The 27,414-nt window shown below is 38.1% G+C and overlaps 1 protein-coding gene across 12 annotated transcripts in view; it reads left to right on the top strand.

The window, feature by feature from the left end:
* Window positions 1-27,051, top strand: part of MLIP (muscular LMNA interacting protein) — a 108,225-nt gene extending 81,174 nt beyond the window's left edge. For 6 of the 12 annotated variants that reach the window (XM_005506772.3, XM_005506774.3, XM_005506775.3 and 3 more), the window contains 5 exons: window positions 57-182; window positions 5,134-5,322; window positions 17,589-17,642; window positions 24,606-24,640; window positions 26,714-26,932. In XM_005506772.3, the coding sequence (XP_005506829.1) occupies window positions 57-182; window positions 5,134-5,322; window positions 17,589-17,642; window positions 24,606-24,632 (396 nt within the window). In that variant the 3' untranslated portion in view covers window positions 24,633-24,640; window positions 26,714-26,932. Of the gene's footprint in view, window positions 1-56; window positions 183-5,133; window positions 5,323-17,588; window positions 17,643-24,605; window positions 24,641-26,713 lie in introns of all 12 variants that reach the window. The other 6 variants (XM_065056106.1, XM_065056109.1, XM_065056110.1 and 3 more) reach the window with 2 other exon arrangements.
* The last annotated feature ends 363 nt before the right edge of the window (window positions 27,052-27,414 follow it).

Raw genomic sequence — 27,414 nt, forward strand, 5'->3', positions numbered from 1 at the left:
TATAAAGTATTTTATTTCTCTTTCATCTCTTTCTCCTGGGTGTGCTATGGGTTAAGACAAAACCTGGTGTCATTCGTCCTGTGCTGGTGAAAGCGAAGAGTGCACAGCAAAAGGAGGAGCCCTACCAACCCAATCCTTTTAAAAAGTACCTTGAAGAAATCAGTGATCAAGATACTGAGCAGGTGAGTAACTCTCACTCTAAAGGATTTTTTAGCCTCAGCTAGATGGGCAGCTGGGTTTTCTACAGGGGCATGTTTTTTGGTGATCTAAAAATCTGTAAGTTGAGGAGAGGACCTTTTAATGATGTATGTAGAAATCCTGTGCGCTCCTGTGAAGCATGTGTCTGCCTCAGATCTACTAGAAAGTGCTTCCTCCATTTGGGGTCCAGGCCTTGATCCTCTCTGAAAAGAAATCAGGACTGCAAGGACTGGGCAAAGTTCACTCTTCCCTCCCCAAGGGAGACTGCAGAGGACTACAGTGATTTTCCCTGTCACTCCCCAGTGTGTAGCTCCCCCAGGTCTGTATTCAGGTGCCTCCACAGCCTGAGGGGACAGCTCTTCTGCCACATGGGAGGGGCATTAATGGGCAGCCCATGGGGCACCCAAAGTGCTGTCTTCTCCCAAAGAACTCTGCATAAAGCCACAGGATCACTTTGAAAAAATACAACTTGAGCTTTGCAGACTTGTGTGGGGCATTATCTCAAACCCCAGATAAATGGTTCTGCCAGACTGTGCTTGCGTGCACTATTGTGAATTAAACCTTAACTGGAATACGTAATCTGAGTACCCCTGTAGGAGCTTATTATTAACTTACCCAGTATGCTTGGAATCTTCCAGCTGGAGGGTAGTAAAATGAAGCTAATAGTCCTCATGTCAGACGTGATGTGAATAAAATACCTTACTAATTGGATTTCTTTTACTTCTGTGCCCCTCTCAAATTAGAGAGAGACTTTAGCAATGGCAGTCCCCTCTTTTCCTTTTTTTAACTGTTTTTTTTTTAAGATTTCATTTTAGTTCTTTCCGTTCTTCCCCATATCTCTAACTTGCTGTAGGGCAAAGCCAGTGTTTCTTAAGAGTACTACAGAATTACAAACAGAGGAAGATTTATTTGTAGTATTAGTGGATTCCAGCAACACATATGGGTGGCATCAGAAGTTTTCTCATTCTCTAGGTTTCTACAGAATGTACAGTTTCTGTAAAACATAAGAAAAAAAGGAATAAAAGTGATAATTTACATTTTGTCTGAACTTTTGAGGTTGACTCTGAATATTTTACTTCAGAGACCACAAGTGAGTTCATAATGAGTTTTTCATGCTGTAACTTCCTGACAGCCTTCTGATGCCAAGGCACTGTGCTGCCATTTGCCTGGGATGAAAGACGAGGAGAACTGACTTTGAGCTGCTGTTACAGAATTTCTGGTCAAGGCCACCTCAGCGGGGCCTCTCTGCAAAGGCAGGGGCAGCTCATACCTCCCTTTCAACAGATCTGGGCACTGATTCTGCTGGCTGTAGTTTTGCTAATGAAGGAATGATGCAGTCGTCAAACTTTGTATTTTTTTTGGCAAATACAAACGTGGGGTTATTGCCATACTTTGAAGCTTTCTGACATTTCAAGATAATTGTAAAAACCCGTCAACTTACACATTATATATTACTTATGTTCCTACCTTATATATTACTTATGGTGCATATTACTGAAGGACTGAGGACATAATAAGTCCATGAATAAATGTGGTTGTCATAATTGAAGCCAAAATTATTTAATATAAAAGCTATGTATTAAACTAAACAAATAGTAAACTGAATTTGATAGACGGAAAAATTAATTTCACAATGAGTGTGCTCAGTTTTGCTTCATTTATTTAAAGATCAACATCATATTCTTTAAAGTACTAATAAATAGGTATTTTATCATAACCTAAGAAATACCAGAGGCTGCTGTAAAATACTCATTATTTTGGGAGATCTCTATTAGGACATCTTTGTTCTGAAAAAGGGAGTACTTTGACTTGTAGTTGGATGGATTCACTGACTTAAATAAATCGGTTTTGTTTGTGTGAGGAATGGCTATATGATTCCAGTGGTGGTCTAATACAACAATTGATAGCATGATAATAGCCATATCTATGGAAAACAGCAAACTGCTGAACATGCCAGCGTATGCTTATGATTTCAGCTCTTGCCTCTCAAAGTAGGTTATGGGACTGATGAAGTCCCTTGTGAGTGGAGGAGACTTGAGTGACCACATGAGGATGTTCGCAATCTTACAGCATCTGTGAAACTCTCCTGAGGGTTTTTAGTGCCTGTAAATGAGCTGCGGTGCTGCCTGTGGAATCGAGCTTGCTGCTGAGAAAACAGCTTGAAAATTACAGTGGTTGTCCCTGCCACAGGGTTGTTAATCTATAAGGACACTCATCCTCCCTCTTCACCCTCTCTCAGTAGTTAGCATTTTTGGCTGCACAGCAGTTGGCTTCCAAAGAGCAGGAGGTGTTCCCACAAATATTACCCCTAAATCAGGTAAACTGGCTGCTTTCATGGGATATGAGAGCTGTGAATTAAAACTAAGAGACTAGCAGCTAGGCTTTCTGCAGAAGAGCTGGTGCTAGTCCACTTGTCCTCAAATAAGAACTTAGTAGGCTTCTACTGTGGCTGAAGTGCAGAACTGCTTATAGTGTTGCTGATTTTCCCTGGTTTTCTTTGGAGATTTTCCAAGTCCTGCTGGGAGGTTCAGCTCTTACGTTTCTCTCCCTCCTTCTGCATTTTCCTTTCTTTCTAATACCATTGCCAACAACATCCTCCCTGGGTAATGTTGCTGCTCCTCCTTTACTCAGCCCATCTTGAAAGGACAGACCTTTTCAGACTGCATCTTCAAGCCTGGTACAGAGTAAATGAGGTTCAAGGTGGCATCAGCTTTATTAATGTCTCTCTTTTGATTTTTCTTAGACTTCTGCAGTACCTCCCCTCCCTGCCAAACCGCCCACTGTGACACTGGGCACTCGTGACTATGTGGGTGACATTCAGTTTGAGACATAATGATGCAGCCAGCCATAACTGCTGACCTTCAAGCTCATGTCCTTGTGTTGAGCACACATATTTATTTATTTTTTTTTCACAACAGAGAGTAGTTTGTTTTTTGCTTCATTAAAGTAATGTCCCCTTGTGGAAAAGGCTGTTCTAACAGGCAGCCGTTGTCATGCACATAGTTCAAAGAAATATTTTTAATTATTAATTTATATATCTTATTGCACTGCGTGTGTTGAATTATAGTGTTGGAAGTGAGAAAATAATAATATATTGTTTTACTTTGAATGAACTTTCAAGTTGGCAATCTTGAAATGATATGTCATTATTTCCTAGGCCAAGAGACAAAAAGAGATTCCTAAATTAGTAAAGATCATCTGAAAATTATGTAGCTCAGCTCACGGCTAGGTCTTTTTTATCTGTGTTTTGAGTATGCTGTATAAAGATTGACATTGTTTTGTCAATAAAATTTACAAAACAGGGAAAAATCCTGTTTTATTATTTTGGCATTTTCTTAGATTAGTTTAAGCTGCCCTTTTTTCAGCTATTCAGTGGATAACTCCCCATCAAACACTTGTTACAGACAGTCTGTAGTATTTCTGAGGTTCCAGTCTGACAGAATTAAGCTTCCCACATTTTTAGATAGCCTTACTGGAGAAGGAAATTTCCCCATCATAAGAACAATTGTTTTTCCCTTTCCTAGTACAGTTCAGTAAAGTTTCAGGAATTTTGCAACTGTGCTTCTGTTTGTTCAAAAGAGCACCACAAAAATATACTGGAGGTATAACGTACGTAACTCATGAGCAGTGATGATGTGATGGCTTCATGAAAATTTTCAATTAAAAGTGGGGAAATGGAACTTTTTTAGGGAAAAAGTGGGGCATTTTTTACACAGTAATAAGAAAACAACTCATAATGAAGTTGGAGAATTCACGTGTTTACAAATAGTTATTAACAAGTATGTACATAGACTCCTTTGTCATGAAAAAAAAATAAACCACTTTGGACAATGGAAGAACAAGATAAGGATAAACTATAGAGATATTAGTTATACTTGGCATGAAGCTGTGAGTCCACTCTGCCCAGGTCTATCAGGAATAGAGGTAGGGATGGTGCCTTGGAGGAGGAGCAGAAGGAGGCGAGGTCAGGGTGAAGCAGCTGTTGCCTGGTCCCTTTCCAGCTGCTCTCACCACTGCTCTCTGATCTGCTCCTTTGCTCATGCTCACCCTTTTGGTGAGCAGGACATTAATTTCTGCTGGAACTAATCGCAGCTCTTGTCACAAATTTTATCAGTCTTGAGCTCAAAGACACAGCATGCAGGGAAGTTTCTGGTCTAGACTCAGCCGCCAAGAGGGTGAGAATTCGGGGTTTATGGTGTTAACAGCCTTGGCAAAACTCAAGCACAAGGTTTGTGTCAAAAGCTGGGTGTGCCTCCTTGACTCTAGCCCAAGTATTTTATTTTATTTTATTTTATTTTATTTTATTTTATTTTATTTTATTTTATTTTATTTTATTTTATTTTATTTTATTTTTATTTAAGATTTTTTCCTTTAGGTGCAAAAAGCACATAAGCGATTTTTGTTGTTGTTGGATTTTTGTTTGTTTGTTTGTTTGTTTGTTTGTGGTTAACAAGAAACACTATTAGCTGCTGATGGTTTGCAGTAGTGAAATATATTGTGTGTTCACCTTCACTGGTTTAACTCTTAAAGGCTTGTTAGAGTCTTGTTAAAAAGCCTGAAGTGGTCCTACTAGTGCATAGGCACACTTTCTTTTGTACCTCTCAGACACTATAAAATGTGGCCATTTCATCCTAGCACAAGATCCTTCTGGGCTTTTCTGTCATGAGAGCATGAGTTGAGCTGCAGGAGGGAGATGCACTGGAACCCAGTGCATCCTACAGCAGGTGTTTGTGTGCATACTGTCATGCTGATGAAAGTACTTAGTGTAAAGCAATTGTCTTGGCATGAAGGTAGGGTATCTTTCCTAGTTAACTGTCAAGCCCTTTGAAATGTAAAAAAAGGTGTAAGACAAGCACTTTTCTTTCTGTCCAAAGCTGCTTTTTCTCATGCATTAATCGCTTTCTGTTTGCCTTTTTCTTTTTTTTTTCCCCATAGGAGACTGGTCTCCCACACCCTCTGTATCCAACTAAACTGATCCCTCCAACTAAGTCCCCTTTGCGTCCTTCGTCCGTCTCTCTCACTGACTGTCTAAACCCTGGACTTTTCAGCCACTTGTCTTCCATCGCGTGTGATTTTCACGAGAATCCTTATAGCCCTTACAGCCACAACTCTTTGTACAATAAGGTGAGCATCGAGTGTGGTGTGATTCAAGAGCTTTCTCAGGCTTTAATCCTTTTAACTCTAGGCTGAATTCAGCTGAGTCATTAGGATTCAGTGCCAGCGATGCTCTGGGAGATGCATCTTAGACAAGACCATATCTCCAACGTCCCTGGAGATATTGCTTTTCCTTCCCTTGGCATAGGTCATGTCAGGGCTTGCTACCTCCAGACCAGCTAGGACAGGGGTCACACCCATCTTCATTCAAACCATTTGTTCTCTAAGGGAGGAATTGTCTATTTTATCCCTCATTCACAGATTACTTCTAACATTTACCCAAACTACAGTAATGGGCTATTTCTTTTTTCTTGGGAACTGAGGAAAGGGAGGTTAACATGAAAGAAATATAGGCTTTTCCAGAGACATTTGTCATGGTGGCAAGCAGTTGTCTCTTGCCAAAGCAAAGGGAATAGTTGCACCCTTGCTGACATTGGTGTCCTTCTTGAAATGGCAGTGAAGAAGTTAGACAAAATCTCTGTAGTCAAATGTCTGGGGGTGACAGGGCTGGTAATGAGCTTTGTTGAGGTGAAAACGGGGCCCTAGGTCTTCATTACTGTTTTTGAAGAGTAGCCAGCACAAGGTATCTAGCACACCTCAAGAGATACCCTTTCTGCTGTTAAAAAAGCACCAGTTGTGGAAGTCCATAGAAGATGCTGTTTGAACCACTTAGATGCATCCCTCCCACATCCTCTTTTTCTAACAGAGAATTTGGCTGCAAATGCTCAAACCTTGATGCCAGGAGAGATAATCCCACTCTGAGGTGTACAGTGTGCTTGATTTGGGATGCAAGAGGTTAAAACATGGGCATCAGGTGCTGTTTCTTTAGGGTCTGTCACGGTTTCCTCATGAGGAGAAGCACCAGGGTGAAATATGCATTACTAGTTTTGGGCACATTGGGAGCCAAGACTGCTCAGGAGAGAAGCATCATCTCTGCAGATGTTGGTCAGCTGTCAGACTCTGAAGAAATGCCTGGAATCACCTTTATCTCCCTATCTAGAAACATAATTTAGCTTAACAGACAATGACAACAGTGTCAATATTGTCTGAAGTTGGCTTTTCTGTCCTGTAGGATTTATAGAATTTACTATTTTACTCACTTATTAGAATGGACTAACTAACTAAAACTAAACCCTGCCTTCCATTCTGTTTTTTAGTACCTTTTCATATCTGCTAGACAGGGTTTTGTTCTGTTTCAGTTTTTACTAAACCAAGCTGACACATTTATTTAGGCAGCAATGATTTTTTCAAGCATTTTTCGACAGGTTTCCTGGTTCATTGCAGGACATTCACATGAACAAACAAACGGTTCATATGACCACTGAAGTCGGTTTTTATATTGAAAATGGGTACATGCTGTTGCTAATGGAAACACTGCTAGAAACTAAGAAATTTGTATAAGAAAACGAATAAGGCAGGGAAAAGTTGTCTGAAGATAATTTTTTGGTATATCATATTAGCTGTTTTCTCAAAAAGGGATATTCGTGCTGAATATCTGAAATAGGGAAATTTTGCTGCCAATCTGACTTCCCATAGCACTGTGCACCCTAAACTCTCCTGAATGCAGAGGCCGTAGGACAGCCCAGCCTGAGTATTTGCATTCCGCTCATACGGTGTTGATTATGAGGCCTCTTCATCCACAATTCTATATCTCAAGGAACTTTTGTCATTCCAAGCAACATTTGTGAGCTTTGCAAACTGATAAATGCAGCCACACCTCTCTGACATTAACAGTTTTTTTCCTGTAAAGTGTAATTATGAGAGCTACATCATCACTGAGGGTTCGACTAGATGACCTTTAAATGTCCCTTCCAACCCAAACTATTCTGTACTTCTATGATTCTATCTCTTTGATTTCTTCCATTTCCATGTATAACATAAATTTGCTCTCTTACTTGGGTCATTTTTTACTGTTCCCCGTTAGGAAATGTGTTTCACATGTGTTTTTTTTTTTTTTTTTTTTTCTGCAAGCATATCTGTAAATAACTTTTATTTTAAAATTTTTTATGTATTATGTATATTTTATATATTCTTATTATCACATTGAACTCCGACTCTGTATTTAAGTCTACAACATTCCAGGGCTGAGCAGCATCATCCGTAGCCCAGAATTCACTGAAGAGTGCTATATTCTATATCAAAGAAATGCTCAGAGGTTCATTTGGTTTTACTTCAAATCCTTCTGCAGTAGCATTTTGAATGATTTTCTCATCAGGGAGCTAATTGGGAGGGCTACATTTTAGATGAGGCCCTGGTATGACCTACTGTGACAATTTAAGCAAAAAATGATCACACATTTGGGCTTTTGACTGACTTCCCGCTGCCATCCCTCTCATCATGTAGGTGAAACAGGCTGCTGACTTTGGTCAAGACCACATGCAATGGTAACGCTTTTTGTTTCTCCAAATGTATTCCTTAATTTAGTTAATGTAGCAAGTTCTCTCTTCCATCCCATAAGATTATCGTGAAAACGCATGGGAATCTATGATTTCAACCATGATTACTATAAAAAATTCAATAATTAGATCTTCTGAAGCAAGATAGATGAGAATGATAAAGATTTTTGAGACAAATATATTTTTTGGAGAATTTTCAGCTTAACTCAGTTTACCATCGATTGGTTCCTAGTGTTTAAAATAGTTTTAATTATTTACTTATTTACAATAATTTTAAAGTCTCAACCAATTAAGATAAGGTTAACTTATACAGAATGAGACAAACTCAGTTGTCAGAGATAGGTAAGATTTTAAAGCATTACTGGTAGTGCTAGTAAATACCTTTATAAAATGCGTTGTACTTCTGAACTGATGTCACTCTCTAGGTAGGTGTGTTCCAATACTTTTGGAAACAGAATAATCAGATGTCAGTACTGCCCTAGTTTGATACAAACAGAGTTTTATTTACACAAGAATTAAATATTCACCACCTCATAAATTTTTTTTAGTGTTTCTGTTTTGGTCTATAATATTTACATTTTTTGATAACCAAAGGAATATTAATTTAGATCTTATTCACACGATCAATATTTAATGTTTGAGTCAAAATATGTTGATAAAAACCCTGATGATATTTGCTTATTATTTCTTGCAATAACCCTGTCTTCTGTGACACCCAACTATAGAGTGAGTTACTCATGTCTTTCAAAAGAATTTATTTAACTCATTGTCATAAATAATTAAAGGAACAAAAAGCACAGTTCAGTAGACACAGCACCAGCTGTTGAAATTTCATACCATTAGACCTGTTCTGTAAGCAAAATCCTGACATCATGAGAATTTATTTCCATTCTTTACTTAACCTGGACTGTCATCTCCGTAAATTCCCTGCAGTTTCCCCTCTCCACTCATGAGGATAAGGGGTAATATGCACCATGACTTGCTTGCCGTGTCTCCAGCCATCCAGTAAACACATGGCCAGTGTTCTCGCAGTCACTATACATACATGTTACATTTCTAACTGTAACTTGTATTTTGCTTCATCTTCCACTAGAGGGCAAAACTCACTGGCATAAATTCTTACAGTCATCTGAAATATGTTGTGAATACACTATGGAGAATGGACAGGATGTGCCAGTGAATGGATTTGCTACTCTTCACTTGCACTTTCATTAAAACATTACCTTAAACTACACTTCCCTCACAAGTGGGAAATGGGATATGGGAAAAACCAGAATGATCACTTGTGTCTTATATTAGGGAGGTTTGATTTGATGAGCTCCTAAAAACAGTATCATTTAATTTGTTGGCTTAGGGTATAATAAACTAGCAGCTGTCTCTATCTGAAATGCTTTACAGAAAGGGCACTGTGGTGTTGTTTAGACAGATTGGAGCCAGTGCCAGGTTGGTTTTGATTGAAGCTCCACCAAGCACCTGAATCATCTTAGCTGATGGAATTGCACAGATGAAGCTGAAAGATAGACCTAGCAGATATTGTAGATTATGATGAAATCTGTATTTCACAAGGTGGTTTTAGCTTTGATGGGAGGAAGCAGTGGGAACAAAGGTATTGTGTATGTCCTCCTGGAAGAGGGCAGAGAAGGCTACTTCTGAAATAAAAATGTCACCCACTCAAGTGAGCTGATTCTGTTCTTATTGGCCTTGTCATCTCCCTTGTTCTCTCTTTCCTCACACTGTCCCCCACACACCAGGGGCTGCTGCCCTTATTTACACACCCTGGTCTTGAATAATTATATGAGTCAAATTTTTTATTATAAAAAAAGTTCCTTTTCATTTTGTTTGGAATGAAACAGCTCAGAAAAACGGACTTGAGCACAACCATTGCAGCACTGTGGAGTCTGAGGTAACATTCGGCTCTGTGGTTAACTCCAAAGCGTGCTTCTGCAGGGAATCCCTCCAGCCTTTAACTGAGAACTGTGTAGAATGGAAGAGTACAACACTGTGCCTGGAATAATGTGTCCAGTTCTGCTTTCTGGAATTTAAAAAAAAAATGCAGACAGACTGCAGAGGGTCCAAAGAAAGGCTATGGAAATAATCAAAGGGCTGAAGAACCTGCTCTATGAGGAAAGACTGAAGTAATTATGTCTTTTCTCCCTGGAGAAGGGAAGGCTCAGGGAAGACCTCATTACAGTATTCCTGTACTTAAAGGGTGGCTACAAAGAGAATGGAGACTCTTCACAGGGAGCCACATGGAGAAGACAAGAAACAATGGATACAACTTGCAATGCGAATGACTTCATCTTGTCATATGAAAGAATTTTTTTACAGTGAGAACAATCAATCACTGAAACAGCTTCCCCGGGGATGTGGTAAAGTCCCCATCACTGGAGGTTTTAAAGATGTGTTGGGACAGGGCACTAAATAAACTCATCTAAGCTCCCTTTCCCATGAAAAGTTGGACCCTTCCAAACTGGGCTATTCTATGATTCATATGGAAGGACAATCAATCTAAATATCTGTCTGGGCAGGGAGCATTACATTCTGGGAAACCGGCTGTCATTTTGAAGGAGAAAGGAATGACCTGCCCAGGTGAATGAGCGGGTGTAGCTCCCACAGCTGGGGACCACCTCTCAATCCCTATTGATGTTCCAACTCCCTTTTCTTTCTGTCAGCAAGGGCTGAGCACACAATTCATGTACATCCCAGTGAAAATCTCCCTTTCAGTTAAATATTTAGCAGCAAAGCCTTGAAAATGGATTAGAGAGCACTGGCTTTTTGAAAGAGGTATGACAAATGTTAAAAAATTACCATTTCTCTACCTGGACCTAAATGAAGTTTTCTTGAAATCAGTAAATATTGTCATATTGGAAGTGTCAGCCTTCTGTAATCACTTGCAGGTCTGCAGGCTCATAGGTAAGCAGAATATTTAAAGGGAATCTTTATTATTTTTTAAATGAAATCAGTGGTGTTTACCTCATTGGAGTTTCATTAATAGTAGCATAGTAAGAATTGACGTTCTGCAAGTACGGCAGCCTTTCAAGGTTGCCATGGAAAAGCACTTTTCTTGCAGACATCATCCCAGCTGCTTTTATTTCTAGAGGAGAGTTTTCTTTTTTTCCTTTGAACTTCAGTATTTAAATACTGTACTTGTGCAGGTATATTGTGGTTGATCAACTTTCTGTTATCTGTGATCCAGAACAACTGCTTTAGTGTAGAAAAAGAAATCAAAGGCGAACAAGCCAGTTCATTAGTGTTGTGCTACAAATGGGACCTCATTGTTGAGGAAATATTAATGCTTAACATTGTTGCGTCTCCTTTGTATATTCTTTTATTGCATTGCTTGGGCTTAGTGAGCTATTTTAATCATATCATATTTAGATGACATATCTATTATTTTGGACTTGGTTTGATCTTAACTGCAGAAAATGCCTCTAGAGTTCTCGCTCAGCTTGTCTTTAAAGAACGGTATTTATTCAAAAGCACTTTAGAAGGATCATAGCTTGGTAATCAATCACTCTCTTCAAAACCATCAAATTAACAACAGAACATGAAGGTAGCTTAGGTTCAATAGGAGACACAGCAGCATGCACTTAACGTAGAAACATCTTAAGTCTGTCAGTGTCTGGAAATAACTTTGCTACCCACTCCTGCAGAGACAGCTCTTCCAAAGGGAAAAAGAATTGATTACCGTGTCACCCCTTTTGGCCTGGGTACTTAGGCAATTTTGAGAGCCTTGCTGTTTTATTTCCGCTAGGAGAAGCTGTTGTTGGTAGGATCCTGATACTTTTTTGGCATAGTTCTGTTCATTTAGGAAAAAAACACACAAAATGTTGCTTTCTTGAACATGGTAGGACCAAACCCCAGCAGGCACTTTCCATACTTAGAAAACAAAATGTGGTTGCTAGTAAATGGTGTGCTGAGAAGTGTCCAGGTTTCTGCTTGGAACATACTTACAGCCCTTTCTGTTGCTTTCTGCCTTCTCATTTATACAGGCTGCCTCTGCTGGGATAGCTTAAACCAGTCCCAAGCACCAGAAAGTGCTTTAAAATGCTTCATCTTCATTCTTAGAAGTCTCTACATAACATAAAACTTTGGTTCAATCTTATGCCTGGCTTTCTAGGATGATTGTGTCTAGTTTTCTGCTTAGTGGATTTCAGGCAGACATTTTAAATACATAAAACAATATCAAATATCATAGAAATTCTGGTCCTAGCTAACAATTCATTTCTGAAATGTCTTTATCTTAGCCTTTTGTATCTTCAGATTAATATGTGAGCACACATCTTAGGAGAACAATGAAAGGACACACAACAGCAAATTCTACAACATTCCTAGCATCTGTTTCTAATGTCTTTGTTGGTTTGTGAAGGGGATTCCGTGATGTGGCCCATGGTGATGGGGGCAAGCTTGCCATAGCTCGGAGGCTGCTCCTGCTCCTAGGATCTTGATCTATGACTGCATTTGGACTGGATACAACTCCATTTCTAGGGGAATTTGAAACCATAGAAAATGGGAATATTAAAAAATAACCTCTATTAATGATATGGCGAATGGGAACTGCAACTTGGGGACATGCCATTGCTTGTAAGATAGCAATAAAAACAAAAGACAAAATTACAAAGAATCGAAGCCACACAGAGGTAAAGGTTTTTATTAACAGCAAAATTAGAAATATACTATTGAGTGAAATATATCAAACAAGATTGGGTGGGCATGTAACCTATGTGAGAAACAAAAACAATGCTTGTAGGCTTTTTATTGAAGACAGTGAGAAAACATTGTTTGAAGGAAAACAAGTCATAATTCATGGAAACTATCCCCAAACACCCAGAGCTATGTAGTCAGTATTTACCTGTGTGACAGAGGTTTATGAATTTCAAGGCATTAGTGTGTTTCTTCTTTTTGGCAAAGTGTTCTGAACTTTGATGTAGAGGTCAGATATGAAAAGACATAAATTATGGTATCAGCTTTATTTTTTTTCTTAATTAAACAGTGGCTATCGTTTTAGTAGTTACAGGACAGACAGGCACTGTTCTTAATACAAATTTTCAGATAGTAGGTGACAGTTATACGTGTATACTTTCAAAAATTCAGTCAAAGTTTGTCATTTGGATTTAAATCAGTTAAGTTCAAAGATCTCTGTTGCATGAGAAGCTTGCTCAGAAAACAGGGCTAATTCAGTTTTGCAGCTAATCTGTGAATAAAATATGTAAAGGGAAGGTGACCTCTTAATATTAAATGTGTTTCATTTCACACTCTCACCTGGAAAGCAGGTCTTTGGCTGTTGTAAGTCAATGAGCAATGAGTCCCTTCCTGGGGCAGGAAAGCATCGTCTCTTCTAAGCAATGACTTAGTTTCTGTGAGTCCACAAATAGTTCACAGACACTTACCTTGTTGGAAATTCAGTTGTTGTTGTTGTTGTTGTTGTTGTTGTTGTTGTTGTTGTTGTTGTTGTTGTTTTTTCCAATACATATGAAAATTTGGAAACATTTAAATACTCCAGAAATTAATATGCATCATTTGGGTAATATGAACTAACTCAAAGCAGATAGTTCTAATCCATGTGATTACAAAATGTTTGTGTCCTCTCGTGCCTTACTCTATGTGTGTGTAGGTCGTGGTGCTCATGCCTTAAGTCCTTGTTATGGGCCTGATACCCTCACTGGCCACCAGCTCCCATAATCACCTATAGTGAAATTAGTCCTGTAAGGAACTACAAAGGTTGATCAGCCCACATCAGAAAACAGAGCCTCTTATCATGATTGCCACAAGGTGCACTGATAGTGAAATACGTTTTAATATTAGGTGGAAGTGGTACAAAATGAAACATCCAGGTCAGAAAACACAATATTCCAGTTACAGACAGGTTTTCTTATGGTTAAATGCTTCATTTTGATTTTCTAAATGACTAGTCAGAGTTTGCAAGAGAGATCAAAATGTTTTTCAAAAAGCTTCATTTTTCAGTTACTTGTATTTTTCCATTGAAAAATCATTTTGGCAGAAAATTCACAGCCAGTTCCATCGTAGATTAGCCCCACATGAGAAGGTGAATTTGGCCTGGCAAAAGGCAGCCCAAGGAAAATTGCACTGCTGGGCTTGCGTGCATCTCCCTCCAGCTCCACTTAGAGATAAGGAATTTCTGCTGCAACACCCTGTAACTCCTCCAGCCTCTGGTATTCAGTTATAAATCTTCCAGTCTCACCCCACCCCGGTGCCCTCCAGGCCTGTGTCCTGTGAGAACCTGTCAGGGAACCGTGTCTGCGTACAACTCGTTCCTCTTGTGCAGGTACTTATCAGTATCTGGAGAGAGTTTTGAAATCTTCAAGTTAAAAATGCACAGGTACAGTAGTGTATAATGATGATTTGCAAGTAAGTCAGGATGTTCTGTTGCATATGTGGCTGAAAGTACATTATAAATCTTTGTTGTGCTTGCCATTTCTACTTTACATTTATTTTTATAGACAGGTGAAAGGTACAAAAGAATTGGGTGCTTAACTGAGTGAATCTTTGAAATGGATTTTATACTATGTCATTTCAGAGAGACTATAGACATCGTAATTGTAAATTCTCCCTTTATATTATATATTTTCTCTCCCCTTAGTTAATGTAGTCCTTGCTCTGCTGATGTGAGTGTTTTGGCATTTATTGGTAACCTAGATTTAGTGTTCTGGTATTCAGAAAAAGTGGTTATTTATAAAATTGTTTAATCTAAAAGTTTGCTTGTTATACATATATAAACAAACATATTTTACTTTTTGAGAAATCAGTAATTTTCCCTATTCTGAAGCAATGACTCTGTTTCATAGGAGTACCTAGTTTATTTTCAAAGTGGTTTAAAGGCTTAATGGAGTAGTTTGAAAAAATAGTGTGGACTTGAATGTTCTCTGGTTATCTAGTCGAAACATTCTTATTTCTTGTGTGCATTATCTCTCACTGGTTCCAAAGAGTTTTAAACTTGTGTCTCAGTTTGCAAAGGTTGCAGACTCCCTACAGAATGACTTAGATTTATGAAAAGGTATTGCCTTGAGAACACCTCAGAAAGCTTTATGAGGCAGCTGTGATTCATAGCATAATAAAGATAAACTGACCTTTTAAAGGCAAATATGTCTTGCTGATTACAGAGCTAAATGAACAAAGGTCTAATCAAGATGTTATATAACCACCTCTTTTCTAAGCCTTGACTGAGAGTCTAAGAGGTTATTTGGCCAGGCATGTAATTTCCCTTTGAACTTATATGCTGCAAACACTTATATTATCAGGACATTTTACTCTTCTCAGTACAATTTTTGCAGCCACAAATGCAGATTTGTTTAGTTCTCTCCTTTTGTATTCTTAGAAATAATACAGAAAATGTCACATTATCAGAAAACTAAGTGATGCCTGGAAAAATTGAGAATTATCCATTAACTTTGTAAGAGTAATGTAGAATTTTGTAACTGGTGAAGGAAATAAGAATAGAAATTAAAAATGCAATATTGTCATCTTCCACCATCAACAGAGATGAACACATCCTGTGAGGGTCTTTCACCTGTGCTCAGGGCTGTAAGCTATACTATATATAATTCAGGTATGAGTCTGAGTTTAATCAGGCAGGCTATCTGTCCTGTTAAGTGTCCTCCAAACACTCTGGGCTGACCACCATGCAGAAGAGACAACAATGGAGATTGTTTTATATGTTGGCTCTTTAGTTTGAAAATAACAGAGGATGTTACAAAAATAAAGGAAGCAAATATATTTCTTGGGCAAAAATAGATCATTGCTTTTGTCAGGTCTAAGGAGGGACTTGAGACCTCATACTCAAGGAACAAGGTGAGGCAGAATCATGACTCAGAGAGGCATTTCAGGTTAGCATGGTAGGCAATACCAGCAAGAAAGGCCAGGATGAGATAACTTTCATTGATTGGCTCACCGTGCAATTTAAGAGAAAGAGCTGTTGCATTCTTGAATCAATAACTGACTAGGGAGCTTTTCTTTCTCGCAAGAAGTGGACAATTCTTCCCAGAGAGAGCTTAACTGCACCTCAGAAAGCAAACAGAAAATGATTATTACTTTTCTCTTTTCTTTGTGATTCACCCTTCTTATTTTGCCTGGAATACAAAGAAGTCATATTCTGGTGAGGAAACAGGTAACTCAACTCTAGGGTTTATTTCAATGAAATAAGCTTGCCAACATACCACAGGTGTTGCTAGAACTTTGTACCCGTGTACCAAAAAAGATTGCCTCCCCCTCAGTAGCTGCAAGATGCTGGGACTGGAAATAGATTTTCTGTCTCTGACGTAGGCTTTTGGACTCCTCCTGTGTCTGTTGTGAAGAGCTGTGCTGCAGCAGCGGGGTGGTGTCAGGTCTGGGGCTGCCTTGGCAGCAGCACTGGCTGAAATCCAGAGCCAGGTGTGTGGCAAAGAGAGGGATGTGGCCACTGAGAAGATCTGGGCTCTTCACCATTTCCTTACCCTTCCTTTGCCTGAAGTTAGCCCCTTGTCTAAATTCACTGAATAAATAAATACATGTATTGCCTAAAGTTATTCACTTGCCTTTTCATATTTTTTTTTGAAAAAAAATTAAGTGGTTTAAAGCTTCTGTAGGTGCTGCTGTTGTTGGTACAGTTGATTCCTGCTTCCCTGAAAATAAATCAGGGCAAATTTGTGAAGGGTGAGTACAATACATAGCAGATCCATAATGTAATTAGAGAAGATTGTAGAGTCTCCTTCTCTGGAGATATTCAAAACTCACCTGGACACATTTCTGTGTGATCTACTCCAGGTGAACCTGTTTTAGCAGGTGGGTTGGATTAGATGATCTCCAGAGGTCACTCCCAACCCCAACCATTCTGTGATATCCTTCTTTCTTTATATGGTGAGTTTAGCCGATCAGTCTTGCTTCTCAAAAAGCACCGTTCCAAAATTAATTTTCTTAGGGCAAGAGCAGTATTTTTTTTTAAGCAACAGGTTATTTGTTAAATTACTGTTTGATCTAAATGCTAAAGCAAAGTGATGCCTTCGATGCATTGAAAATAGCAGGCTTCTTCCAACCTTGTTTTTGTACAATCCTAAAATACCCAAACCCCAATACTTTCAGCAGCCTTCACTCTAAAGAGAATGTCTCCATGTCACTGTATAGGAAAACCTCACAAGCCTATGATTTAAGACTGCCTTTATAAACTGAAGCTCATCTATTTACCTGTATTCTAATTATAATCTTATTGAAATTGGTATGGTTCTTCACTTGAGTTACATCCATCGAACTTCAGATGCAAGTTATATAATACTTAAAACACTGAAAAATGCCTGAGATCTGAAACTGCTTTCTGCACATACTAATTCCTGTTTTACAGTATTTTTTATTTAAATGCTTGTATGATGAATGTCTATGAAATTTAAGATCAATGAGAGGTCGTTTGGAGGAGATTTAAGAAGACAGTTATTCAAAGTGACAGAAAAACAGCTGTAATTTTAAATAACTTCATGTGCATTGTCTCATACTAAGTGTGTTATAAGGCAGGGACCCTTGCAGTGATTTTTACTTGAGATGCCTCTTTCAAACTGGAAAGTTATTTGTCCACTCCTCACCCTTCTAATTATGGTAATATGATATAACAGACAACAGACCATACCTTGAAATAGATTTTCTTACAAAGAGTATTAAGAGAGAGCCTGCTCAACAGGGAGCCTGTTGAACACATGGGGTTTCTCCTTGCCTTGCTATCCTTTGCATGCTTGAGGGTATTGGCTTACATTATTGAACTTTAATGATATTTTATACAGAAATAGAACTGATAACTGATTTCTCTTTCCTGTTTTTAATCTCATGCTCTCTACAACCTGTGACATCCTGGCTCGCTAGCCCAGTCATCCCATAGTGCCTATTCCAGAAAATGAAACACTCAGCTCGAAACAGGTAATCAGTTGTCATTTGATGGGTTTAAGCATTTGCATGCTAGCTTTATATTTTATTTATGTAGCTTGTGTAGATTGATGAGAAAAGATGTGCTGAACTCCCAAACCTGTTTTTGTCTAGTGCACAGACTAGATAAGCATTAATTATTCTCAATGATTAATGACAAAAAAAAAGAGATTGTTTTACAGTCTCTGTTGCTTGTGTGAATTTCGAGTAACACTATCATTTACACTTCAGGTTCCTGATGTGTGCTGTTGGGATGTTAGCAAGTGAGATTTGTTAAATTATACAGTTAGGCCCATTTGAATCATGCATTCTACAATTTACTGTCATTGCTATAACTTCCTTTTTAAATAACAGATACAAAAACTACCAGAAGCATTTAGGATAATCAGTTATTGAGAATTTCGTAATGGACTGTCAAGAAAATATAATACAATGCATAGTGCGAATTTCCCCAGCATCAAAATACAGTTCCAGTTTCATTTGACTTCAAAGGCCATAAATCTTCTTGAAGTCTAAATTCAGTCGCCAATTCCCTACTACTTTTACATATCTAAACTGTAAGACCAAAGTGGTTATCACCCTAGATAATTCACTCAGTGAGAGCCAATGTGATCTGCTACACATCACTAATTTTCTCTTGAGAAAGAACATATCAAACTTAAAAGGTTCTGCCAACACAGGCAAATCTTTTGTCCAACAAGGTCATGAACATGAAGCTGAATTACAGCCTCAATGTTGAAATAAACATATGTAATTCAATGAACTATCATATTCTTTACTGCAGGCTTTGGAACATCTTTAATTAAACAACATTTTTAACATTATTTTAGAAATCCACCTAAGAAGGCATAACTCACCACCAATAATAGCAATATGAGTACATTTATGACACAAGAATTAATTTTTGCTACTGACACCTCTTTTGTTTATCAGACACATGCACACAATTAATTCACTAGTTTTTTTATGAGTTGAACAATTTAAACAGAAATGATAATTACATTCTAGAAACAGGTAATTTTAAAATTATTATTTAAAAATTATATTATAGTCTTGTTAAAAGCCACAAAGTGAGCATTTAAATAAATCAAATGGATGTTTGCCAATAATTGCTACCAAAGGAGTAACTGTCTCGTTGTTTTGAAAAATATTGAGGGAGCTTTGAGGTAAGTGCCTTTGCATGTTGGAAGCAGAGGGTTTGCCTGAATTCTGAGTTTGTTGACAGAGCTTGTTAACATATCCTTCCAATTTATCTTGGTTTCTACAGAAAAAAAAGGTTTTAAAAAAAAAAGAGAAAATAATTTAAAAAACAAAGTAGACATCTCACTTTTTGGCTGGATTAAGAGACTGCTGTTCTGCACCAGGAATACATGAGACATGAACATAGCCTTTTATTCTCATGCACATTCCCAGCCTTCCTGTGCACAGGGTCAGAGACTTAGAGATACCTCCTAGCTCTTTTTATTTGAATCTTCATCATGGCCTTCCTGTCTCAGTTAAGGGTCAGCTGTCCCAGCTGTGTCCCCTCCCAACCTCTTGTGCACTAAGCACAGGATGAGAAGCTGAAAAGTCCTTGACTACTTACCAACAACTAAAACTTCTGTGTATTATCAACATTATTCTAATTCTAAATCCAAATGTTACAGCACTATATCAGCTATTACAAAGAAAATTAACTCTATCCCAGCCAAAACCCAGACGCTCTACCTCCCAGGAGCCATGTCTTTGTTCTCTCAAAAGCAGTTGTTATGGTTTCTGCTGAGGATCTGTCCAAAGGAAGCCCCAAGATGCCATCACAAAATGAAGTCAGACGACAAACACCTTGCTGAGCTTCTCAGATGGGTTGGTTTTTTTTTTCCATCTCATCCATAAAGTTTCTGAAATATTATTGAAGTAAAGGTATTTCATTATTGGGTGGTGAGACAGACTGAATAGTTCTGAGGATAAATTTGTTATTGAGATGAAACAGGTTTGCATGACATCAGGCATTCTAAAATGTGTATGTATGTACACTTGTGTATATATGTGTATATGTATTTGTGCACATGTGATAATGCAACTGATTTTCCTGTATTTGCAAATGAGTTAGCAGAAAGCAAACAGCTACTTTCACATCTCTCATCCTTTGTCTTCGCAATTAGTTGAGGGAGAGCTTTGCAGATCTAATGGAAAGAGAGATCTTTTCGAAGAAAACTCTTTTAAGAAACAAGGCACATAATTTAACATGCATTGTTAAGATTAGTATAGAAAGTGAAAGATCTCATGCTGACATAGTAAAGTCAGACTGCAATGACTGAGATATCCTTGAAAACATGAGATTGTAAGCATGTTCCAGATTGATGACAATGACAACAGAAGTGCAAAATTCCTTTGATTAAAGGCCAGCTGGCAGTAGTCTGTGCCAAGGCAGGTAAAATATATAGCACTGTCTTCTAAAAGTTTCTTTATATATAAACAAACACTTTTGAACCTAATTTCTATCAATTAGTTCATTAAAATCTTAAATGCACTCCAACAGTTGGAACATTTATACCATGACCTGTAGAATAAAGATCTCTGATGAAATTGTGGTTGCATTTATAAAGAACAATGACAATCACTTGGAAAGAAGAGGATTTATGTGTTATCAGTACTCTTTGTATTTCTATTGATTAACTTCTTATTAGGTGATGATCATTCTCCACTTACAATAATGTTAGCTGAGGCAAATAGTCAGCTTCAAATAAAAACAATGTCAGACACTGTTTGGTAAAGCTGAGCAAGCTGAGTATTTGTTCCGGTTCCCTGGGGCTTGTCACAAAACTGACCATGACTAGACAGGTGGGCACTAGTCCACACAGTGGGAAGAGCTGGGTCAGGCTCCCTACAAGCTAGTCAGGAAATAATGGCAAGAGATGACACATTTTGTGTTCTCTCTCTTGTAAAACCTCCCTTCTTGTAAAACCTAAGCAAAAGAAATACCAGTAATTTTTAAGACTGACTGTCTTCCTTTAAAATAAATCTAGTGTTTGCCCCCGTTATGGTACGTGAATAACATTATGATCCTTCTCAGAACAGTATTGAGTCAGATTATTTAGTGAGAACATGGGGCATGTGTCCCAAGAGGACATTGCAAGTAGGTGCTAAAAGTGCTAAAATGCATTACCCTTATTCATACGTGACTTGCAAAATCCCAGGTCTATTATACATTTATTTTAGTTTCTTATAATCTTTTGCTGCAGCTGTTACTCTGTCTTATCTGTTTGTTATTCCTGAAAGATCTGCAATAATTATTTGAGATAATAATAGTATCTGTCAACAGTCATAAAAAGACCTCATCAGAAAAAGATTATTCCATTGACTTCAGTGGTGACAGAATTTCAGTGACCATCTTTTGTGCAAATTTTTGTGAATTTTAGTAAAAAAAGCCTCCCCCCCTTTTTTTTTTTTCCTCCTGGGGAAGCAATTGATCTGCCCTGCTCTACTTTAAACAACTTTAAGAGAAGAAGTTATTGAAATTTTAAATTCTGTGAAAATGTCAATGAGGTCTAAAGTTCTGTTGTACATTGCTCTTTCTTAATCTTTATTTACTTCAGGAGAGTTCCTGTTCAGAGGTCAACATTAGAATTAATCATTGAAGGATTCTACATAGGAGAAAATGCATTCATTTTTGGAAAGAGTCCTTGTACTAAAGAGTTTATGTAAGAGGTTTTACATTAGACCAAATCTCCAACTCAAATGGCAATATCGGACCCAAGTGGTGTTCTTCCAAGCAACAATACCGACATTGTACCCTGGATTTACAAGGAAAACCCTAGAGAACAAAATTCCCCCACCAGGTGGCTTGACATCATGATCACTATGAGGATGAGATGGATGAGCACGGGCTGTGCCCTTCCCTGGCTCTGGTGAGGAGGTATGAGGGCAGGGTGCAGGCTGTTCTCTCCTCCAGCTTATCCTGACAGCCTGTGGGAGGCTGATGGTGGTGGTTAGGTGTTCTGGAACGAATCAGCTCTCACCTACCTTTTCAACAGGTAAAGATCCTTGTCAAAGTGAGAACAGGGGTGCGGTAGATACCAGATGAAACTAGAGGGAACTGTATTGGCAGTCACTTTTACACAAATGTCAACTCCTTCATTCAAGCACCTTTACCTTCCCTTTGGTGCTGGGACTGGTCCTTCCCTGAGTGCAGATATACTGAGGCGAAAGACTGTGTTGCTTCTTGTGCTTTCCTTGGAGCCACAAACATGGGATCTCCACCCATCACATTACAGACACACCGTTTTTAGTTTCAGTCTTGCATAAAATTACAGCCCTGTGTTGCAGACAGCAGTGAGCTGGTGTACACTGGTATGGCAGGGCATCACTGCCATTTCTGTAGCTGGCTAGGCTGCAGAGCATGTGTGTGTTAAACTCTGACACCATCAGCATCTCTTCTGGTCCCCAACCTGGGATGCAGGGTCAGTGGTCTTTGCAGCACTGCTGATTTGCAGAGATTATGAATTATCTAATTAACTAGGTGGCCTTAGACAACTCATAAAAAACACTGCACAGACTGAGCTTAAGCATAGTGATTAAGGTAGCAAATAATAAGGCAAAGAGCAACAGCAATACATATAAGAGAAGCTCTCAGTTGATGCAAATTAGAAAATCCTTGAGGTCACTTAATTCCAAAATGAGAACTCTTCTGTCTTCACCTGTGATCTTCCAAAATACTTTGGAACAAAATGAACAATACCTCTCTGAAGTGATAGTCTCACCACCCATAATTTATTCTGACCGAGCCAAGGACTGCAGCAATAGGCTCTCTCCATATCTTCAGAACAGTTTGTTTAACTGAAAATTTATTCGCCCTGCAAATGAGCACTAAAAGTAAGAATAACTGCTGCTTTTACTAAAGGAAATGTCATGGAACAGATGTGACAAATTTTTTAATGTCCTAAATGGATGGGCCACTAAAAGGAAACAAACTGTTGTCTTCTTATATTTATAAATAGAAAAGTAGGCTCAAAAAATGCACATTTGCAAATTCTCAAATAAAACCTTTAAATATCAGCAGACACACTTTCTATTTGCTTTATACTTTAACAATGCTTTAAAATTTATTGGTTTTGTACTTTATATGTAAAACAGGAAACTGATACTTGCAACAGGTGTTTGAGCAATACTTTTTGCCAGATTCAACTGTATCTCCTTGTTTTAAGTAAAAAAGCTTCAGTTATAGACTACTGATGTGAAAAGGCATATTAGATCACCATGCATTAACAAGGAAGAAGCATTTTATGAATTTATAGGATTTTATTTCTAATGTGATTGCTATGAAAAGAATTACTGTAAATGTATTATTTATATGGTAAATTTACATTAAAAAGACTGAAAGGGTAGTAATATAAATACGATAGAAAGTATGAAATATCTGTATGTCATTTAAAGGGTTATTTCAATCTAATTCTATCTGGCTCTAGGAAAAACCCGGTTTATTTGGTCTTTAGATAATGGCAGACGTTCTCTATAATAATTTTAGAGGAAAAGAGCTTGTCCTAAATAGATAGTCAGAACACAGTTGAAGTTTTGGAGTCTGAAGAGGGATGCTTTTTTTTTTTTTTTTTTTTTAATTCAATATTTAAATAGTGCAGAAGTAATTAGAATCAAAGAATCAGACAAAAATAGCCATAGTGTTTGGCAACTCTTATGATAAATATATCTTTCCTTATGGCTAGTTAAAACTTCCCTACTTGTTGCCTCCTTTCCTTTCAGCACACAAATCTCAGCTCTCTATAAACAGTGCTTAAACAGCTTGAGAGAGAGAATAGGTATGCCTTAACCTACTCTTCATGTTAAACAAGCCCTGTAGCCTCCCTTCATACGTCATATGCCTTTTCCAGTAGGCAAGGAACCCCTGCAAGCATCCTGATGGTCCTCCATTGAGTTTCTTCTGGTTGCTTGACAACTCTTCCACATTGGGAGGGCTCAAAAATGGAAACTATGTTCTAGATGCAGAATCAGTAGTGCCCAGCAGAAGGGAATAATAACTTCCCTCAACCTGCTGGCTATGGTGTGATTAATGCAACCGTGTATGAGGTTATCCTTCATCACAACAAGGGTGGACTGACATTCAGTTTGACGCCAGCCAGACCTCAGGTCCTTCTCTGCAGAGCTGCTACCCAGCCAGGCAGTCACTGGCCTGCACTGTTGTGTGAGGTTGCTCACTTCTTCACCAGCCTTGTCCCTTGCCAGATGCATGATTTTGTATTTGCCTTTGTTCACAAAGCTCCTGTTGGCCAGGACTGTTCCTCCAGTCTGGAAAAGTCCTCAAGAATGAGAGCTGTACCCTCAGCATATCAGTCGCTCTTTCCCCTCCAAGTTAGTAACATCCACAGACTTCCTGGACAGGTCAGGTCCCTGGTGGAGATGCCAAATAGCATTCACTTTAGCATCCTCTGAAGGGCCACCCGGAACAGAGACTTTGAACTGTTGACTACTAACTTTTCAGAGCAGTGGTCCAAGCAGTTATTTATGCGCTCTCTAGACCACCCCCTTCCTCAGTTAGGGTACCAGGTTACTGTAAGAGACTGTGTTGAAATCCTTGCTAAAGTGGAGGAAAACAACATCCATGCCATGTGAACGCAAGGTTGGTCACATGCTCTATCCTCCGAGGATGTGGTCCAAAAAAGAAGTGGAAACCCAACATGAGTCTGAAATGTCCTCTAACATGCATTTGATCAAGGTGATGTTTTGTCTGTTGAAATTTGCTGTGCACACTATAGTTCCTCAAAGACATCAATGTATGAAAAATCGTCCCAGGTTCAGTATCTTTGTTATAAATCAACAATGCAGGAAAATTATGTTTTTAATAGATGAGGAGCTGTATGAAGTTGTCCACCAGTCTGTAGAACTGTGCCTGCTTAACATACTGCAGTTTATATTGTCCTCTCCACTTTCGTTTCATCTTATATTTCCTTTTTTTTTTTCCTACAGGTTGACAATGAAAGAGGTTCTGTTTAGATATGGTGGTGAGTATTACTATTTTTCTGACTTGATTACAGTCACACTTAGAATATGTAACTACTTCTTTAGTGTAATTTTAACATATTTTCATGGTTTTGTTTAAAAAGATGAATTAGCTATACAATTTAGTGTTTGGATAATAAGCTGGCTATATTGGTGAATGATTTCCTATTAATAAGTACAAATATGGAACAATTCTACTTCTTAACATCACAGAATAAAATCACAACTGAATTAATTTTAAGAGAGATGAAATTAAACAGTTGGAAGAAATTGAGGTGTAGTCTGGAATTAGATTGTGAAGTAATGTCATTGAAGTAAGATTAATTCTATTTTATATTTGAGTGCATAACCATGTAGTGCCATTATAAATAATTGTTTGCTAAACAACACTGTATTGCAAATAATTTGCTATGCTTGAGAGCAGATATAATGTAGTACTTAACAAGGGAGGTCAGCAAATAGGTGAAAGAGAAAAGCCTGAAATGTTTGATGCCCTTTTTTTTGTCTGTTTCAGTCTTCACAAAGAAGGTTAATTATTACTAAAAGTTTATTTCAGTTATTATTAAGAATTTGAGAGTAGAATCATGGAGACAATAGGAAAAGAACAACTGAAGGAATACTGAAGTAAATTGGAGTATTCAGGATGGCACAGGCTAATGAAACTTACTCTTAAACCAATCAAAGTAATTTCTCAAATACTAGTGATTAGTAGGATGAGTAAGTTCCCAGAAAACTGGAGAAAGGCAAACACAAGGTATCTAATGAGACTGCAAAGAAAAATCTAAAGAATCACAGAAAAGTCAGCCCTAGCATTTCCAAGACACTGGAACAAAGTATTATACCACCTCTTTGTAAGCATCTGGAGAACAGTAAGGAGATAAGATGACTTGCACAGAGACATGTCAGAAATAAATCCTATCAAGTTGATCTCATTTCTTTCTTTGACAGCAAAACAGATATAGGGGATGCATCTGATACAGCATATTGTCAACACAATCCCACATTTCATTCATAAGCAAGCAAAGCAGACATAGACTAAATTAAATTCACATAAGGGAGATGTGCAACTGATTGGAAAGCAGGACTCAGAGAACAATCATTTGCTGCTGAAGTGGGAAAACATCTCACACAGGCTTCCACAATGCTGCCTTCTAGCTCTAACAGTATAAAACATTATCGTTAATTACTTGTTCAATCACATGGACAGCAAGCTTGCCAAATTTACAGATAATGCCCATTTGGGAGAACTTGCAAGCAACTCAGAAGGCAGGATTAGAAGTCAAAAAACGTCACTTATGTTAGATAGCTTGAAATCAAGATGATAAAATTAACTGAAGACAAATACAAGGAAATATGAAAAACACATAGAGAAAAGGAATGATGATAATACTGCAGGAGAGAATTTAAAGATTATAAGGAACCACAAACTCAATCTGAGTTAGAAGCAATGCTCTTAAGAAAAATGCCACTCACAGGAGATGTTGAAGGGATGGTTTATAATATGAAAGAGTTAGTTACTCATGTCTGTTCAGTGTTAGTGAAAAATCAGTTGCACAGTATGTGGAAGACAAATGGGAGCTTTAGAAAAGATGTAGAGGCTTCAGCGTCCTCACACAGAACAAAAGAAATAAGGATAGAGCAGAGGCACAGCAGTTGGTATTTCTGCAAATGGGCTGTTATAAAGTAATATTAGTGACTCTTCCATCCTTCCTGAGGGTAGGAAGAAAAAGAAATGGACCTAAATTTCAGAAAGAGAGATTCAATTTAGAATTTGGATGGTTTCAGCTATGTGGAAATTTAAGAACTGAGTTTATCTCAGGCTGCTGCAAAGATGGGCAAGTATCTCACAGGGTAAGTTTGGTTTGCCAGCTGTCATCTTCTCCCACAGTGACAGCACTAACAAGGTCTCTGAATATTTCTTCAAGCCTTTTTTTCTGTGAAACTATGAGTTAGGTTTGTTAGTCAGATCACCAGGTCACATAAAGTAGGAAAACTAAGTGACCCATGTGCATGTTATAGTTTTCTAATCTGTATTTTTGACTACTTGTATTCATGTGAAAACTCTTCTTTTCCAGCCCCGATTAGGATCAAGAGATAAAACCGTAGAGTATTTTGAGGCCTGTTTCGATAATAAGAAATGAATCAGCGGCACAAGTATTATTTAAAGCACCGTTCAAAATAAAATTGCTTCCAGTATGTTAATTGCAAAGCGGTTATAATAATCAAATATTCTTTCAAGAGACAATCTTATGTACTAGCATAATTAACCCCAGAGACACACACGTGAAGGTGCCATATTGAAGTATGATTTCTTGTGCTTGCTGGTTTAAAAGATGCCTTAAATAACACAGCATATTTTCTTTAGGAATAATATAAATGTTGGAAATAAATAAAGCCATATTTTTGTTGCGAAGTGTTTGCTGTGATTCTTGTTTTTTACTCCTGTAAATTTAGTTTCATGTATTTCAAATAGCTGAGAATGAATGGCATCATCTTTGGGAAATGAATGCTCCCATGCTCTTAACCTTGCTCACATTTTGCCTCTATCTAGACACATTTTGTGAAGCACTCCAGGAGTTATCCATGTCTGTGTCAGCACCCACAGCAATTGGCAGGCACAGTGATTCTTTCATGCCACGCAGTATTCGTAGCCCTTTTGGCCAGGCAGTGTCTGTGCCAACTGATGAGAGCAGCAGAATGACCAGCTGCACTCCTGCTGCACGTAGGAGAATCACCACTTTCCTCTCCAGCTTATGCCGCTCATTATTTGACCCTG

The sequence above is a fragment of the Columba livia genome, chromosome 3, assembly GCF_036013475.1.
Source record: "Columba livia isolate bColLiv1 breed racing homer chromosome 3, bColLiv1.pat.W.v2, whole genome shotgun sequence".
Classification (NCBI taxonomy): Eukaryota; Metazoa; Chordata; class Aves; order Columbiformes; family Columbidae; genus Columba; species Columba livia.